At 35.1% G+C, this 17481-nt stretch overlaps 1 protein-coding gene, 1 long non-coding RNA gene and 1 pseudogene across 2 annotated transcripts in view; all 3 read right to left on the bottom strand.

Annotated features, from left to right (window-relative positions):
• Positions 1–17481, bottom strand: part of LOC148682376 (uncharacterized) — a 147695-nt gene that overhangs the window by 71303 nt on the left and 58911 nt on the right. The gene's annotated exons all lie outside the window — the stretch shown is intronic.
• Positions 7387–8499, bottom strand: LOC147845261 (uncharacterized; annotated as a pseudogene).
• On the bottom strand, positions 10489–16397 carry LOC147845260 (uncharacterized). Its single transcript, XM_087250645.2, has 5 exons — positions 15882–16397; positions 15163–15721; positions 10887–10958; positions 10748–10810; positions 10489–10661 (listed from the first exon to the last, which is right to left on the bottom strand). The coding sequence occupies exons 2-3, from the start codon at positions 15494–15496 to the stop codon at positions 10954–10956; spliced, it is 339 nt and encodes a 112-aa protein (XP_087106771.1). The 5' UTR covers positions 15497–15721; positions 15882–16397; the 3' UTR covers positions 10489–10661; positions 10748–10810; positions 10887–10953.

Raw genomic sequence — 17481 nt, 5'->3', positions numbered from 1 at the left:
AGCCAATCTAATAAATGTTGGAGACATACTCGTTACATAAATGCTCTAAATCACACTTCAGCAGCATTTACTTAAGAGCGCACAAGAAAGTCTGCGCTTGAGCAGTGTATATTTGAGAGTGTGTAAAAAGTTTTGTGCACAAGCAGAAGAAATCGGCGTGCAAGCTATGACATTCGCATGCTCGTTTTACATAAATGCGATCTCGACTTTTGTTATTGAAATATCGTCACAGGTAGTTGGTAGATCTGTGCAATATGTCTACTGCCACAACTGAAAAAAATGCTATAAGAAACACTGTATATTTGTGCGTGTGTGTGTGTGTGTGTGTATATATATATATATATATATATATATATATATATATATATATGTGTGTGTGTGTGTATGTATATAAATATGTACACACACACACACACACACTCAGATCAAAACATTAGCTGAATGATTCACAATTTGAAAACGTTTTATCATATGTTCAAATTTTATTTATTTTAGCTATAAATTTAGCTCAAGTTTAAAAACACTTTTTGCAACATTATTAAATAAACTCACATTTTTAATTGTCCCTTTGAGGGTGAGGTACCCCCCTCTTGTATAGAGGTTATGTTCCTCCCCTGTCAGATGCATTGAGGGGGGATGCAGTATTTGAAGGGCGGCGCTGGTAGCAGACTCGGCCAGGTTAAGAGGAGCAATTCTAAAAATTGTTCTTTTTGCACTAAGAAATAAACAATCTTGACATATTTACAGCTAGTAGTGTAGTTTTTAATCACATAGCTTAACCCTTCCTGAAAAGGTGCTTCAGGGGAGTTCCAGGGCAAAGTGTAGCTTTTTTCAGTGTTCGCGACAACACTTAAATGAACAATTCTTTGAGCACCCCGGCAAATTTGACCATCTTTGATTGTAAAATCTACACTACTAGCAGTGGTCCTGTGCCCAATGCACTGGACGGTAATGGGAACGGTAATGCACGGAAGTAGGGGAAACTGGATTTTGAAGCCATTCTGTTGGTGAAACAAAAGAACAGGAAAACAGAATTTAGTCAAAATGCAGTTGCCATCGCTACTTGTCAAATTTGTTAAATGAACAAAAAACATGAAAACCTTTCAATAACAATACATTTTCTTGCTAATGAAACCAGCAAACAAAACTTTTTACTTAAGAAAAAAACTATTTAATTACAGAAATTATTCATTGAAATATTCATCATTACTTATTGTAAGACTGATTTACTTTGGCTTGGCTTCACAGCTGACAGTACGTGCACAGCCGAAAGAGTGAGAGAAACACTAAATAAATATATCTCTGATGTAAATAACTCAGATTAACTTTTCTAAATACTCAAAAATTACATCTAAGGTGGCTGCAAAACATTTCTACAACATTAGAAATGGTTACTTAACTCATTTGCCTTATTTGAATTGGGGTGTCTAATTTTAATGCTTGCAATTATAATTATTCAAGACATAGTCTGTATTTATTCTATTTTCTGTCATTTATTTCTCATTTGTTGTAAAAAAAATGTATTTGATGATGCTGACATATTACATATATTATACATATCTAACACTCTTTTAATAGTGCAGTACTGTACAAAAATGTCAGCAACATATTTTACCTGCCACGTGGCGCCTGAATACAAAAAAAGTAAACCAAACAGTGATTTAAACTTCAACCTATTGACAAGCAACAGTTTAAAACAGTGTCATAATAACTAAAAAATATTGTTAAAAGTTAAATTATGTTTTGTTTCTCGCATATAGTTATACATTTATGTGATGTGGGTAAAAGGTGTTTAAATGCAGCTACCACCGCTAGTATATTTCAAACCTAAAAGCTTGTCAAAGCACTGATAAATGCATTATTAGCAATTAGTTTAAGAAATTGTGAATAATATGAGGATCACAATCCCAGTGATTCACTCCTAAATATTTTACCAATTGAATTCATCTTAATTTCTATAGAACTTTTTACAATGTAAATTATGCAACAGCAGTTTATCATACACTACTGGTCACAAATTTGGGGTCTGTACGACTTTTAAATATTTTGAAAAAAGCTTATCCTGCTCATCAAAGCTGCATTTATTTTATCAAACACAGAACACATTGTAAAATGTTACTGCAGTATAAAATAACAGTTCAAAAGTAGTTTATAATTTAATTAATTTATTCCAGTGATTTTAAAGATTCAGCTTTATTACTCTAGTCTCTAAGATATCACTCTAATATTAATATTAGAATTAATGGTAATAAAATCAATAATGACTGGAGTAATAGTTTCATTTGAAACTGCATACAATAATAAAGCAGTTATTTAAATATTTTTAAATAAATATTCAACTTTATTTTTTTTTTACATTTAATAAATGTTATTGGTGAACAGAATAATTGACTGTCAGAAAAACTGACCCCAAACTTGGAACCGGTAATGTAGATGAAGAGAACAAAAAGCCACAAACACTGATAACACCACTACACACACAAAATTATAATAAAAGGTAAATTATTGGAGGTTTATGTTCTGTTTCTTTTAGATGAAACTAATAAATAAGAAATATGTAACAAATTAACACAACTGTACAGAGAAAACAGAATTCACCTCAAATACAAGCAAGCAGCACACGACTCAGGAACAATTCTGGAAAATAAAAACAAAAAAAGGTTATAAAAACATTGATCAAAACCAAAAACACACACACACAAAACATATGGTAATCTTAATATAAGATGCGAAAGCGATTACGCCAGGAACAGTTGTGGAGATTTATATATATATAAAGGGACTTCAGCGCTTGACGGGGACTGCAGTCATGCCATCTGCGATTCAGAGAGACGGTCACGCTATCTGTGCTTTAAATTGCAGTGCGCGTCTACTCGGTGTTTCGCGGTAGATTAAAAACGCGCGTGTTTAATGCACCGCAGTTTTAAAATCTTGTTTCGCTTTTATTCGCGTAAATGATTTCAAATGAGAGATAATAAAAAATCGTCACTTTTATTCATATTTGGCTACATAATAACCATGACTTGTATGTTGTCTGTGCTATTATTTCTTTGTTTTGCTGTAACTGTGTTTTATTTGCGAGTTTAAAACAAAATTAATAGTATTAAAGTCATTACAAGGTTGTCATATCTATTCACATTCCTTTTCTATTTTTTACAACCTACTATTTAGGTGTTTACTGTGTAACTATGTTTTATTGGTTTATTTGTGTTTTACTGTGAATATTTCCCCTTTTTTCATGTGGAATGTTGCTAAATTAATGGAAAAAAAGATCATTATTGTGCAAATGTTTATTTTTCCTACTTAAATCACATATAAATATTAACATAACAAAAATCATGTAAAACACTTACTTTTTTCACAATCCTATTTGAAAAAATCCATAAACAAATAAAATCAAATTGTTTTCTGTTAACTCCTCCAGATACTTGTTCTACATGTCCTGATGTACCACTGTGTCCACTTTTCATATCATATTACTGTTGCATATTTTAATAATGACACGCTACAATCATGGAAAATACAGTGTTTTTATTGTACAGTCATAGAAAATCACCAATATCAATTTGAATGAATGAACAGTAATTTCACAATATATTTTTTTTTTACATTTTTACCTATTTTCTAGTGTGAATGAACATTTATTGTTGAAATTATCACACTTTCCAAACATATTCAAATGGCCTCAGACAGAACTATGTATACTATTACTGTGTGTGTGCGTGTGCATGTGTGTATGTAAGAGTATGTGTGAGTGAGTGAGTGAGTGAAAGCTGGAAAGATAACAGTACTTTTGTGTAATTCCATTCATTATATATTATATCTATTATTTATATTGTTCTGCATTATACTATGTATACCTATGGGCGTTTGTGTCAGGCCAAATATTTGGTATGTTATGCATTTAATGCCGAAACACACAATTCAGTTAGTGCAGATTTCACAGTTCCACTCCTCCATGGTGGTGTTCAAAGCTTTCACTGGGACTGAAACGCAATTGGGGTGGTACCAATTGTTGCAGCTGTTGCACTGCACCATCATCTCTGTGTTGTGTGAGGTTCTGCAGATACAGTGAACCTCCACAAAAAGAGAGGTTCTTTCAGGTCTTGCTTTTGTTTTTTTGGTATTTAAATACCGAAGCCGTTTTGTTCGTCAACACTCTGTAAAGCATTTGTCTCATATTGCTCTCCTGGAACTTGCACTTTTCTGGTTTGACTCCATCACATAATGCTTTAGCAAAGGCCAAAGCAAATAATCTGCAAGTGCTGGTTGACTGCTGCATTTAAACATCAGGCTCTCTGACAACAAATTGGGATGCATGTGGGCGGATAAGCCAGAATAATTTCTGTGCTGTCTGCTCGGAGATGTTTGTTTCCAGGCTGTCATAAATGCAAACCTCATTGGGACCTCAGAAACCATTGCTTGCAGTTATCCAGTGGTTGTCATTTACAATCATTATTTGAACAATTGGTGTCTGTGGTGTCCCAACCACACCCCCCTGATGAACACTTTGGTAGACCAAAGTGGACTGAAACCCATGTATATGAGGAAACGTCTGAGCAATGTAAAAAGAAGCTGCATCCACTTCATCACTGCTGAGCCAAGTGTATGGGTGAAGAATGCTAAACAGCTGTTCTTGTTGTAGCTGTATCTCTTTCATCATTTTCTTGGCTTTAATTACCTCTTTTGGTGAATGATGTCCCCGAATTGGTCCATGGGTCTTTTGGCTTTGCGCTCTTTTTCGTTTTTGCCCTTTCTATGAGATAAACATCACAAATTGGCATTAATTTTGTTAACAACATTATTGCAGCTCAGTTGTCATTTCTAACTCTTATTCATCTCTGAAAATTGTCTTGCCTTTTTATTTTGGAAAGTGTTACTGTTTCACAGCAGTAAATAAGATATATCTAGTAACATTTCGATAAACCTGTGTTTAGTATTTTGTAATTTAAGAAAGTGCATACTAAAGTATAATAAAATATTTAATTTGACATGCTTATTGCTATGTCAATAAGCAAACTTAATTTTTGTATCCATATTAAGTTTACATATTAAGTTAATTGTTAGCACCTTTCATCTTTTGTGTCATAAATTAGTTGGTAGTTTTACCTCCAAAGCATCTTTGTCCTGGCTTCCTGTCTTCTGGTCCTGTGCTGCCACTGATGTTGTCTGTTTATGTGTGGGAGTGCTGGTTGTCTTTGGGGCAGTAGACATCTACATTTTATGAAGAAGATAATACAAGTAACTTTTTTTTTTTTTTTGAAGATTGCTGAATGGTTACATAGTGCATCCAATAAACTGGTTTAAATAACTTGTCCTATCAAGTCTCTGTCCAAAATGTCGAACAATCTTCAGAAATTGGCATTACTACTGTGAAGCAGCTTTGACCAATTAATGGATAGTGTACATTTCTTTAAAAAATATCAATAAGGTTAAACATTTTGGTCCTTTTGCGCACTAAAAGTTGTTGATGGTTTTACCTCAAAAGCTTGTTTGTCTTGATTCTCTGCTTTTTTGTCTAATGGTGTCTTTGAGGTTGTAGATGCCTGCATTTTTTTCCAAAAAAGATATTAGAAACAACAAATATATTTGAAGAATGCTTGTTTGCATTTAAAAGTGTCTCATGTTACCACTGAGATTTTGAAACTAAATGGTTTGATGAAGGTCACATAGACTCCTCTTTTTTTTTGCTTATGCTGCCTCCACTTCTCCTTCAGAATACGGTGTTCCTATAATATTAAATAATAACTTCTGTGAAAGTGCCTATTTTTTAATGTTGTATAAATCCAGAAAAGTTGAAGACAATATTCCTATTATTTACACTAAATATTTATGATGGTGTGGTTTCCCCCAAAAAGGTACATGCTAACATATTTTGAAGCATAACACTATACAATATAATGTAGACTGTTTTACCTTTCTTTAGTGATGCGGTGAGCATCACTAAATTCCCTCAGAAGTGCAGTGTGCGTGCTTTTGTAGGTCATTATGAAGTTCCCTTGAAAAGGATTTTCTTCAGGTCCCACTGACATTTTCTATAATGCCTTGTGTCTTGTTGTCCTGTGTGAAATTCCAATATGAAAATAAAATAAGCACCACATCTAAGAGTAGAGTAATACATTAAAACTTGTGAAGGGTTTAGATGCAAAAACCTTTAAATGCCGTCTAAAATTTTCTTCTCAAATTAACATTTTATCAGGCATCTGTGTGCAGGTTCAATAATATAACTTTTATGGCAAATAATAAGTCCTTTTTATGGTCTTTAAAGTGTAATATCTTAACATAAACAAAGGAGGCTAAGAACAATGTTTATTTTTGATGGAAATTTCAGACGGCACGAGTTATTTGCATCTGAACTCTTCATATATATTTGTTTTACACCTGGAATTTTTTGGAAATCTTAGCAAATTTTGCTGAGAAGAGCTGATATGGAGGTCCTTCCCCATGTCTGCCCAGATCTCCTGAAGATTAAGTACAACATACTGTTTAACAGCAATTTTCTCCATCCATTAAAATGTACCATCATGTTAGTAGCAAACACAGCCCACAAAACTACTCTCTGATGGTGAGAGCAGAATAAAGCTTATTAGACCTAATACATACACCCTTGGCAAAATTAACTTTTAGTTAATTTCAGCATTATAGTTTTAAATTGAATGTGATTAATTGATTTTGATATCTGCCTTCGAGCACACATATGCTGGTCTGAATTAGTCTTATGGACAGTTTTTATCATGTCTGACAATGGACGGACTGTTAACCTTTCTAAATCTTTTAGTTATTTATTCAAGTGATTCTCTCAGAAGTGTAACAGACCCAGCAAAATGCTTGTCCAGAGAGTTGCATGAGGCAGGAAGTAGGTAGCCAGTGAGGAGATGAATGTCTCGCTGTAGTACTCATTATAATCCCCATCTTTGTCGAGGGGGGCAGAGCGTATAACCTCCATAAAATGACTGTGAAAAGGCGTTTGGCTGAAGGTGTCCTAAAATAAAAGATGTTTACATGTGTGATTACAACCACATTAGCAGAACAAATTATTTAAAGACATGTTTGGTTTTTGTGTACCTCAACGTTCACATCAGGACTAATGCTGCATGCATCAATTTGTAGGTTTCCAATTAAACTCAACAATGTCTGAATGTTTTTGAAGTGCTTCTCAACATTTTCCGAGCTGCATGGGCTTGAGAAGATGACAGTGCAGCTGAGGAGCATTTCATCAAACAGCACGAACTAGCTGTGGTCAAAAGTCCAAAATCATGCATGGCCAGTTTGTAGTTCTTCATTGCACTAAAGGAACAATAACAATAATATTGCTATAAATTATAATGAAAAACATTACAAATAATATAGTTATTTATTGTTTGGGTGAAAGTCACTTACTGCTTTTTGCAGAAGGATTTTGCATTTTTCATCATGTGACTTGTGGACGGTGGAGAATGGGAAGACTGAAGTCTTCAGCAGTACCTTTGCCAGTTACTATATTGTAGTAACTTTTTAGCAAGGCAGTCAGGTTAGTTTGGCAGAACACAAGTAAAATTTCATGCATTAGGACCATGATGTTTTTGTGCCCATACTGTTTTGCATGGTCTGTCTGGAAAGCACTGAGAAAGTACAGAACAGACGAAGTGGTGTGGTCACAGGTCACGTACGTTGCTGCTGGAAAGGGTGAAGAACCCTTGTTTGGGTTTCTGACCACTAGCTTGTAAACATAAAAAGGACCCGGGTTCTGTCGATTCTTTTTCACAATACTTCCAGTTGCATCAAGGTAGACTATGTCCTCTTTGCATCGTTTGTGAAAAACAGCAATTCTTTCATTTGACCAAAGCATCACACCCTTCGGTTTGAGGATAACTTTTTGAATAATATCTGGTTCATCATTTTTTTTCTTCCGCCATTATCTGGAGACTGAGTTTCATTTTCGTGCTTCCTCTCATTCTGTCTTTGTCTCCATGAAATGGACTTCAGAACGCCAAGCGACTGTGCCTCATCTCGACAACCAGATTCCACCACAGATTCCTCAAGGTTTTCGATATTTTTTACATAGAGAGCCCTGGGTAGCGTGGTCTTTAATTGCTCATGTATTTTCTTTTGAGCATCAGCTCTTACAGGTCACATTTGTAATTCAGTTTTGCTGTGTCTCAACATGTCACTTCTAAAGGACACATGTGCTTTCAGAGTGTTTTCACTCTGCACAACCACATCCACTTGTACTGGGCAGTCACTGAACAAGCAGTACCCAGAGCATTTAAAAACAGGCGTGTTTCTTTTTGAACCTTTAATTTTTACTCTGTAGCCAGTGAAAGCAAAACTACACTCAGGATGAATTGTGCGAATTCCGGAGGAAATGACATTCGTCCACTGCAATTGTTGCAAATGGTCTTTTTTTTTTTTTTGCTTCTTCCTTAAATTATTCCATGCAACTTGTGGAATAAAGAAAAAAAGAAGGTGGTGTAGGAACATTCTGTGTATAGTATTAGTCTTCTTTACTAAAACAGACATCGCTCTCTATGTCGCTCCCACTATTGCTGTAAATTTCTGATGTATTGTCAACAGAGATATCATTATCAACCTCACTGCAATTATTACAATCATTTTCTTTGTTGATGACCTTAAAAAGAAAAAAAAAAAAAAAACAGCACAATGGCAATGCCCTAAAATTTATTAACTTCAATAATTACATTATTGTATGTTTCAGTAGTTATGTAAATCAGCATACTGGAGGTATAAATACAAGTAAATGTGTGTTTTACATGTAAATAATATCATCCCAACACTTACTTCATCCTCCTGGGGGGTATTCCAGAAAGCAGGTTATGTGACATACCAGGGTAAGTTTGAGAGTAAGTAAGTGGATAACCTCAGCTTTCGGTTCCAAAAACGGTAACTTTGTGGGTATGTATGCAACCATAGCAACTCACTCTCTGAAGATAACCTGCTCGGTAGCAGGTATGTTCCAGTGTAAGTTTGTGTCAGAAGGTAGGCGAGCATGGCGTGCCCTTTTGATGAGGATCCTGTGGACGTAGAAGCTCAAATTAAACTAGGTTTTTTTTCACCGTGAGAGAGTTATAAGACCACGTATTAATGTGTTTTCATACCCTAATGATTATTTGAAGGAGCGTTATCGTTTTTCAAAAGAGTCGTTAGTTTATTTAACATGTCTTTTAAAACCGCATATTGCGAACGTCACAAGCCGTGGTTCTGCTCTTAGCACAGAAAGCATTCTGTCCATAGCACTAAGTTTTTTTGCGTCTTGCCATTTTTTGTATAATGTAGGTGATGCAGAGCATGTGGGAAAGGCAACTGTTTGTAGAGCCGTTCGTACGGTATGTCTGGCCCTTAAACACCTCTTACCCACATTTGTACAGTTCCCTGGCCACAAACCTCTGCGTGTTATTAAGAACGAATTCCACAGAGTGGCAGGTTTGTTCTTTGAAGGAAAATCTATTACGCATATTTAATATGCAGTCTTATTAGTTATATCTATACATGTTTTCTTTATGCACACTTAATACTTCCATAACTTTGTTTCAGGGTTTCCAAATGTAATTGGGTGTGTTGATGGCACCCACATTCCTATTAAAGCCCCTTCAATAAATGAAGGGGACTATGTTAATAGGAAATCTACTCATAGTATCAATGTGAAGGTAACAATTTCCGTGTGTCCTTAATTTTTTTGCCTTGTTAAAACCATTAAACTGTAATATTGCTTTTTTCCCACCAACTAGGTAATATGTGAAGCAACCCAAATAATTACAAACGTCGAGGCAAAATGGCCAGGATCTGTGCATGATGCCAGAATTTTCCGCGAGTCATCATTATGCCAGGCATTTCAGCAGGGTATATTTTGCTTCTTATAATGAATTATTTTGTTTTATTTATTATTTTTTTTAACTATATTTGTATTATACACTTTAATCATTATAGGACAGTACGATGGTTACTTGCTGGGGGACAGAGGATATACCCTTGTCTTCCCTATTTAATGACACCCTACCCTGAACCTGAGCCTGGACCACAGACATGGTTAAACCTGGCTCACAGCCAAACACGGGCCAAGGTGGAGATGACCATAGGGATTCTCAAATCTCGGTTTCAGTGTCTGCGTGGGCTCCGGGTCAGTCCAGAGAGGGCATGTGACATCATAGTGGTTTGTGTTGTGCTTCACAAGATTGCCACTATAAGAGGAGAGGTAACACCCTCCATGTATTGAGGGAGATGGCCCAGAGGAACACTTAGACATTTTAGAGGCCAACAGAGACGGAAGACTTTTGAGAGACAGGATGACAAAAAAAATTTTATTAATTTTTTTTGTACTGGTTTGCCAGACAGTTGATTTCTTTAATTCCTGAAAAACAATAAAAGTACAATTCAGAAAGATGTTTATATATATATATATATATATATATATATATATATATATATATATATATATATAAATATATATATTACTTTATATACACACACACAAATTTTTAACATGCAACAGATTTAATATTCACAGTTCTCACCTTAAGGCGATGCTCCAGTAATTGATTTTCAAGTGCTGCTTTTTTTATAAGTAGCCTTTTCTCTTCTATTTGAAGCTGTATAAGGTCCATCTCCATGTCACTTATACTTATTTATTTTTGTAGATGGACCTTACAAAGCTCTTTTGCTGACAACTAGGAATGGGAAAATATATAATACATGAGATTGTTTGGTCAGACAATAAAATTAAAATAATGGACAACTGGCCACAAATTCTTACACTGCTTAGATTATGTGTTGAGGTTGAAGGACCCTCATCTATGGGCAGATCCCCAGGTATGTACTGTCAAATGACAATGACAATGAGTTTGTTACTCTGATTTAAAGGCGGCCATGCATTATAATGGTCTGCATTATACCTCAGTGGGCCTAGGAGCATTGTCCACTTCTGTCACAGCAAATGTGGTCTCTTCATCATCTTCTTGATTATCCTACAAGAGAAACATGCAAGTTTACATTATCTGACAAAAAGAAAAAAAAATAGGAAAATAAAAAGCAACTAAAGTTCCCTAACAACAAATCCCTTACAACTGTGACGGACTGTGTTATTTCTGGAGGGTCCAATAACACAATATGTCCATCAGTATCTATAAGAACACACAACCATTAAAATTATCTATATTATCAAATAAAAGCAATAATACATGAAAGAGTAGCATGTCACAATAATACAACTAAGATCACAGTAGTCTATACATCATATGCAGTTAAATAAATAAAAGCTTGCATACATTAAGCATGTTCAAAAAGCCTTTAAGTGACAGAAATAGTGAAGTGAAAAAATGAAAACAAATCATAGAGGTAAACTTACATTTCACCATTTTTTCACCATCACTTGTGGTGTATGGTGTGTGTGATAAACTGCCCCCTTGAATGCCAGAAACCACTGGTCGTCCTTTATTAAGGGACAGAGCCACCTCCTCACATGGGGTAAGGGGAGGTGGTGGTGGGCCCCCGCCAGTTAGACGGGCTTCAGCCTTCTTTCTATTAGCTACATGACAGAAAGAGTATACTAAATAGCGTTTAATTAATAGTTCAGTAATTGTGTAATGAAATAATACCTTTTTGCAGAATGTTTTTGTGTTTCATTTTAACTTGGCTTAGAGTTATATATATATATATATATATATATATATATATATATATATATATATATATATATATATATATATTAAGGGTGGAGCCGAACCCGAATACGGTATTCGGAAAGGCACGAATAGCGTGTTTTTACGAATACTTGATTCGAACAAATACTTGAAAAATTATTTGTATTCGGGAGCAAGAAAAACACTATATCAAAAAGCAGCGTTTCCTCATGAGACCACAGTGCATGCCCGCGTGAGTGAGTGAGTGAGTGAGTGAGAGAGAGAGAGAGAGAGAGAGAGAGACACGCTCAGTGCAAAACGCGCCAAAGCCCGAAACTGAAAGCGAGACGTGACTTTTAAGGGACTGTTTCATATGGATTTATTAATCATTCTTACTGTTCAGTGATCGCAAACTGCCGTAGTTTATTAAAGACGCAAACCTCTCACTGCACGTCAGCTGTGCGCCTTCAGCAGACCTCCTCATTCCTGCAGCACGAGAGCTTTATGATTGTTTATGAGCGCCAAAAGTGGCGGATCTGTCCGGTAAAATATCTGACTGCGTGTCACCGCATCCCTAAGGACTGTTTTGCGAAATATTTGACTGCATGTCACTGCATAACAAACGACTGAAACGATATAACTAGAGAAATCTCCACTGTGCCACTGTGCGTATGGCAAGCCGTTTTAGCATTTAAACCTTGTTCAGACTATCCATAAATATATTTAGAGATATCTCTAATTATATTTTGACTTGTCATAATTATAATTCAGATTGGAAATATCTGCAAATATATTATGACTGACTAGTCATATTCCTCCATTGACTTCCATTGAAAAATATTTGCAGATATCTCTAAATAAACAAACAAACAAACTTTGTGTCTGTTTTGTGGCTGGCAGATGATAATAGCAGGGCTGTATCTTTTAGTATTATATAGAATACTTTTGTTCTGCCAGATCTCCCAGGCAGGGGTTTATTTAGATTTATTTAGCTTATTTTTGGAATTCTGTCCATTGGAAAAAAGTTCTTTCAGAAGAAGAACAGTTTTTTGAAGTATTATTTGTTTTTATTCTGTCTATTCAGTGTCCTTCAATAAGAACGGTGGTGGTGGGGTTCATAATATTCACAATGGTATTTTATTAGTTGTTGGTTTAACCATGGATGAGATAATGGCTTCTATGTTATTTTCTTTTCAATGACATTTCTTATCACATGTTCAAAAACAACAGCCAATATTGCATGTCTATCATTTATATAATGGGTATAATTAAACAATACTTTCACTATAACGTAAAGTAGAAGTGTAATAGAAAAAATATATATTTCTGCGCCATTTTGAATTTTACTCGAATACAAATACAAATACTTTTCCCCCTCAACAAATACAAATACCGGCTGCTCCGCACATCCCTAATATATATATATATATATATATATATATATATATATATATATATATATATATATATATATATATATATATATATAATTTATTTATATTTCGTTTATTTATTTATTAATATTTATTTACTTATTTATTATATATATATATATATATATATATATATATATATATATATATATATATATATATATATGTATATGTATATATTTACACACACATATATAACAAAGTCAAAGTGATGTAGACATCACATTTAATTATGTTGTATTATAAGAAAACAGGAAACAATAACACATTTGTAATTTTATACACTCACACACTTACTCTGTCCGTTATTTTTTGCCAAGCCAACTCTCTTTCTTTAACGGATGCAGCTGTATTGCTCCTTTTTAATATTACTGGCTTAAATTCCTCGTACCCATACATTAAAACCTCCAACTCCGCCTCTGTGAAATACACCGCTCTCTTTTTCTTTTTGACTTTCCATGGTGACTCATGAAATCAGCGATCCATTGAGAATGTATTTATGTATGCTGTGTACGCGCATTAACTCTAGATAACCAATTGAGGGTTGATTAAACTAACTCTTCTCACGTGTTTTGGAACCAACATACTCATGGTATGCCGGTTTGGGGTAAATGAACCCAGAGGTTATGATTTACCAAATGGTAAGTTAACCCAGCTTTCTGGAATAGCCCCCAGTTCAGTTCACTTCCTTTCTACGTGGATCGTTGTGCTTCCAGCCACTCATCTACTTACCTGTTGTTGTTCTAAATCTACATAAAAAAAACTGGTTTACTTGCATTTGGGATTTCACGTCTTTTCTGTGTGATCGTTACACACACACACACACACACACACACACACACACACACACACACACACAAAGTAATAATTATTTTAGCTGTTTAAGCAAATCACCAGAATTAGTCACTGAGACAAGCAAAAAGCCTAATTAAAGACATTTTGCCTCATTCATTCTTTCCCGTTATTTTATCAAGGTTCCATTTTAGTCCCTTTTCTAGGGGTACGGAGACAAGTAACAAATAAAATTAAGATAAAAAAAAATAAAAATCGAATTTATATATTTATATTTATATATATTTATTTATATTTATAAAACAGGAGGAAACTTAAAGGATAAACCCAAAATAAATCAGCACTCGTCTCTCTACACGGCTTACTTTTAACATAAAGTTACACATCTCACTTATTCACACTATAATCTCACAAGATTCACAAGCTCACAGTTCTAAATATCCAACAAAATCTCTATCACACTATAATCACAGGGTTAGGGAAAACAGGGTCTCTCCGTGCTTTGCCGCTCTGCCTCTTTATAAAGCCTGGAAGCTTAATCAACAGCAACCGATCCGATCCGATTTGCTATGATTGAAAACAGGTGCGGCTGGTTTGGAATGCTGCTCAATGAGAGAGAGAGAGAGAGAGATTAATAAAACAAAAGGGGAGAGCAATAAGCTGCTACTCACACCAACAACTTATTGCCTAAATACATCATAGGATGTAACAATCAAATAGGAAGAACTTCTGCCTACTTCATTTTCTGCAACCTAAACGAATAAAAGACAAGGAAACCTTATTAAGCCACAAATGTCAAGCTTTGTAGTTGAATCTCCAGTTAATAGCTATCATTTTACTTGTGATGTGAACTGTGGTCCCACTTTGTCCCTGCTTATTGTCAATCAAGGAAAATATACTGTGCTAGGTTTCCAAAAGCCCTCTTAGCCTAAAGGGGTCATTGCATGCCCATTTTCCACACGTTCATATGTTTCTTTTTTAGGGTTTTAATTTAAAGTTTATAACATATTTTGGTTAATAATTATCAATTGAAGTGTAAAAAAAAACATCCTGATACCCAGTCAAAATCAGCTCGGCAAACATAAAGCATACATAACATAAAGTTTGTTTTGCATCTGATGACCCCTTTAAAATAGTGATTGACATTAACACAGCCCCTGAACACTGGCCACTTAAACACAGTTAAACAAGTTAAGAACAACTTAATGTTTATTGGCAATGACCTGATAACCCAGATAAATCTAATTTGCCTGAAGTCAAATTCGTCTGAGATCAAATTAATTAATAGTGTGGATTAAGGTTTATCACTGAAAAACAAAACTTACCTTTTCTTCTCTTCACATATGGCCCCTCCTGACTCAAGGACTGGGAGATGCAAAAAGCAGCAGGTAGAGGACAAGAATGTGGAAGGGAAAGATCCGTGGTCATAGGAGATAGAGAAGAGACATAGGTGGCAGAAGGGGCTGGTGTTGTCCTTTTCTTTTTTCTGTGTCGCAAAGACTTGGAGCATGGCAATGGAGGTGGAGGAGGAGAAGAGTATGAAGGAAGAACAACAGTAGAGGAGGAAGGAGAGAGAGAAGTTGGAGAGTGTGGGGAAGAAAGAGGAACCAGGTTGAGTGTAAATAAAGTCTCGGACTCCTTTGTGTCTGACTGCTCCATGGTTAAGCTCTCCGGCCACGGAGCGTTGTGGCTCTCTGGCTGCTCCACCGTGTGGCTCTCCGGCTGCTCCACTGTGAGGCACTCCAGCTGCTCCACAGTGTGGCTCTTCGAATGCTCCACAATGGAACAGTTGCTCTGCTCCTGACTGGGCTGTTGTGCTGCTCAGATTTGGGGATGTCATTGTAAATTTATTTAAATAAAAAATGAAAGGTACTCTTTCAGTTTCTAACATTGCCAACATGACTGACACATTATGTGACAGAAAACACAACTTATTACTTATAACTTAACACAATTTAAAGATAAAAATAGTCTTACTTAAATAAACGTATAAAGGCCACATCACACTGGTATTATGATATGACAAACATGTGTACAGTTACACTTCAATTAACACTTATGAAATTTGTTTTTTAACTTACTGCAATACGGGCAGAATCAATTATGCGGCCAACATTTCTGCTTTTCATCACAGATTTACCCCACTCACTGTCCTGTGACACCACTTTGTCTTTTAATTTTTGTTTATTGGACAGACTTCCAAAGCAGACAATTCAGGTTTTCCTGCTTGCCTGATTGGGAGTCTGGCGAGATGGGCAGGGCCTAAATTTGGGCCTTGTCATAACTTTGGAAAAAAATAAAGAAATATACAGAAGAAAAAAAAACAACAACAAAACAGACAGATTAAGACCTATTGTGAGAAAGAGAGCGGGGGGGGGGGGAGAAATGTACAGAGAGACAAGTACAAATGACAGATGTGGCTCTTAAAAGTGCCTTTGGTTTGTGCGTGTGTCTGTGTGTGGGTCGAGTTAAATAAAGGAGAAGCTGGTGAATTTGAAGGACCTGGTAAGAGAAAAACAAACAACAAATATATATCAGAATTTCTTACAATTTTAACAGTATTTTTTTTTCATCAGTGTTGGCAGATTGGGGCAGTTTTTTGATTGGTTTTGAGTTGTACTACAAGGGATAAATTGGGCGTGGCTGGGAGGTGAATTTTTCATATCCCTGTGGTGCCAAATGACAAACGTGGAAAACAGTTTACAATGTCAAAACAAGGTAGCCTTTTTTAGAGAAGAACACTTTATTTACTTTATTATGACTTATTAAATAATTGTGATAAGCCACAGTACTGGCATAGCTATGAATACATTTGTATTGTGTACCATTGCTAAGATTTATCTTTTTACTATATAGTTTTGTGTGGACTTCTCACAATCACTGAAAAACAAACCAATCTAGCAACACTGTTGCTCATCTGAACATTTATAAATGGCTAAAGTGTAGTGAGCTACTGTAATATGAAAACACATCATAAAAATCCTACAATCGCCTAATCACTTTTAATTTCATGATTACATGTGAAAAAAACAAACTTGGATTTAATTAGCTAACTTAGCTAGCATACTAGCTTGCACATATTGTGCAGCTTATTATATATATATTTTTAATATCTGCTATCATTTACTCCATCGCGAAACAACCACCTTGTACTTCTAAAGGTTCTAATCACAACTTCTTGACAATACTGAACAGTTTTTGTATCGATAATGTAAGTACCTGTTCACATCTTTATCAATTAAAGTGTTCTACTTAACGAGTGGAAAATCGCAATGGATCTTGGGATCGCGCCATGCAGTGACGTCAGTGCCACATATTAATATATTTATTAATAGATAAATAAAAATACAATAAAAATAATAAATCAGTGAACCAAACAATAAACAGACAAACAAATAATTAAATAATATTTATTTTTATTAATAATCACATTGCGCTGAGTAATCATTGATTAACCAAACATATAATCACAGCACATGACATACAGTAATCAATGTCAACAAGCCTCCGATAAAAACTAGGAAACACTTAAAGTGCTTAGGATAAGTTACTGGTGTTGTTCGTGCCATAGAGCGTTGTCAAAGTCACTGCTGTTTCACAGACAGCACTTTGATATCAGACAACGAGTGATTTTTAAAATTAAA

This window comes from Danio rerio, chromosome 4 (genome assembly GCF_052040795.2).
Source record: "Danio rerio strain M-AB ecotype USA chromosome 4, GRCz13ab, whole genome shotgun sequence".
Lineage (NCBI taxonomy): Eukaryota > Metazoa > Chordata > Actinopteri > Cypriniformes > Danionidae > Danio > Danio rerio.
Note: the sequence above shows the minus strand (reverse complement) of the source record. Positions and strands in the feature narration are given on the sequence as shown.

What these genes read in the sequence shown, in the direction of transcription:
- LOC147845260 (XM_087250645.2), bottom strand. Translation starts at nt 15,496, where the DNA reads ATGGAGCAGTCAGACACAAAGGAGTCCGAGACTTTATTTACACTCAAC.